The sequence below is a fragment of the Pediculus humanus genome, genomic scaffold, assembly GCF_000006295.1.
Source record: "Pediculus humanus corporis 1103172107555 genomic scaffold, whole genome shotgun sequence".
Classification (NCBI taxonomy): domain Eukaryota; kingdom Metazoa; phylum Arthropoda; class Insecta; order Psocodea; family Pediculidae; genus Pediculus; species Pediculus humanus.
Window position 1 is genome coordinate 122575 of NW_002987170.1, and position 938 is coordinate 123512.

The 938-nt window shown below is 28.8% G+C and overlaps 1 protein-coding gene across 1 annotated transcript in view; it reads left to right on the top strand.

Moving 5' to 3' along the window:
- Phum_PHUM204310 (cation-transporting ATPase, putative) overlaps positions 1 to 938 on the top strand; it is a gene marked incomplete at both ends in the record, with an annotated part of 5462 nt that extends 4524 nt beyond the window's left edge. Inside the window, 4 exons of the mRNA XM_002425454.1 lie at positions 10 to 157; positions 263 to 429; positions 509 to 712; positions 805 to 938. Coding sequence (XP_002425499.1) covers positions 10 to 157; positions 263 to 429; positions 509 to 712; positions 805 to 938 — 653 coding nt within the window. The remainder of the gene's footprint in view (positions 1 to 9; positions 158 to 262; positions 430 to 508; positions 713 to 804) is intronic.

Genomic DNA, 938 nt, shown 5'->3' on the forward strand with positions numbered 1-938 from the left:
TTCTTCTAGTTCACGGTCGATATTCTTACAATAGATCAGCAGCACTTAGCCAATTTATTGTACATCGAGGACTTATAATATCTGTCATGCAAGCCATATTTTCCGCCGTGTTTTATTTTTCAAGCGTTGCTTTATATCAAGGATTTCTTATGGTGGGGTAAGTTTTCAAAATCAATTATTTCAAATTAAATGATTATTTATTATAAATTTAAATACTTTTGATGTGAAAAAAAAAAAAAAAAAAAAAAAAATTTATTTGTAGGTATGCGACCGTTTACACGATGTTTCCCGTATTTTCATTAGTTCTCGATTCTGATGTTAATTCGCAAACTGCATTGACTTATCCCGAACTTTATAAAGAATTATCCAAGGGTAGATCAATGTCTATGAAAACATTTTTTATTTGGGTTTTAATAAGCATGTATCAAGGTATCGTATCGGATTTTTTTGTATTGGATAAGGTTGGTGTGTATTGGATTGTTCTAAATTTAATTTTTTTTTTTCATAGGAGGTGTCATAATGTATGGGGCTTTGATTCTTTTTGAAGATGAATTTATTCATATTGTCGGTATCAGTTTTACGGCTTTAATTCTAACCGAACTCGTTATGGTCGCTTTAACTATTCAAACTTGGCATAGATTCATGGTCGTTGCAGAAATATTAAGTCTTTCCTTTTATATTTTAACACTTGTTATTTTTAAGAATTACTTTGGTAAATAATTAAGTTGTAATGTTTAAAATTTATAAATACTTTGAGCAGTAATTGAAAAAACGATTCTTTTTTTTTTTTTTTGTTAATTTCAGATGCTGAATTTATACAAACTTTGAGTTTCATGTGGAAAGTCGGTGTCATAACTGGTGTTAGTTGTTTACCCTTGTATGTACTTAAAAACTTGAGGAAAAAAATTGCTCCTCCAAGTTATTCAAAACTATCTTAA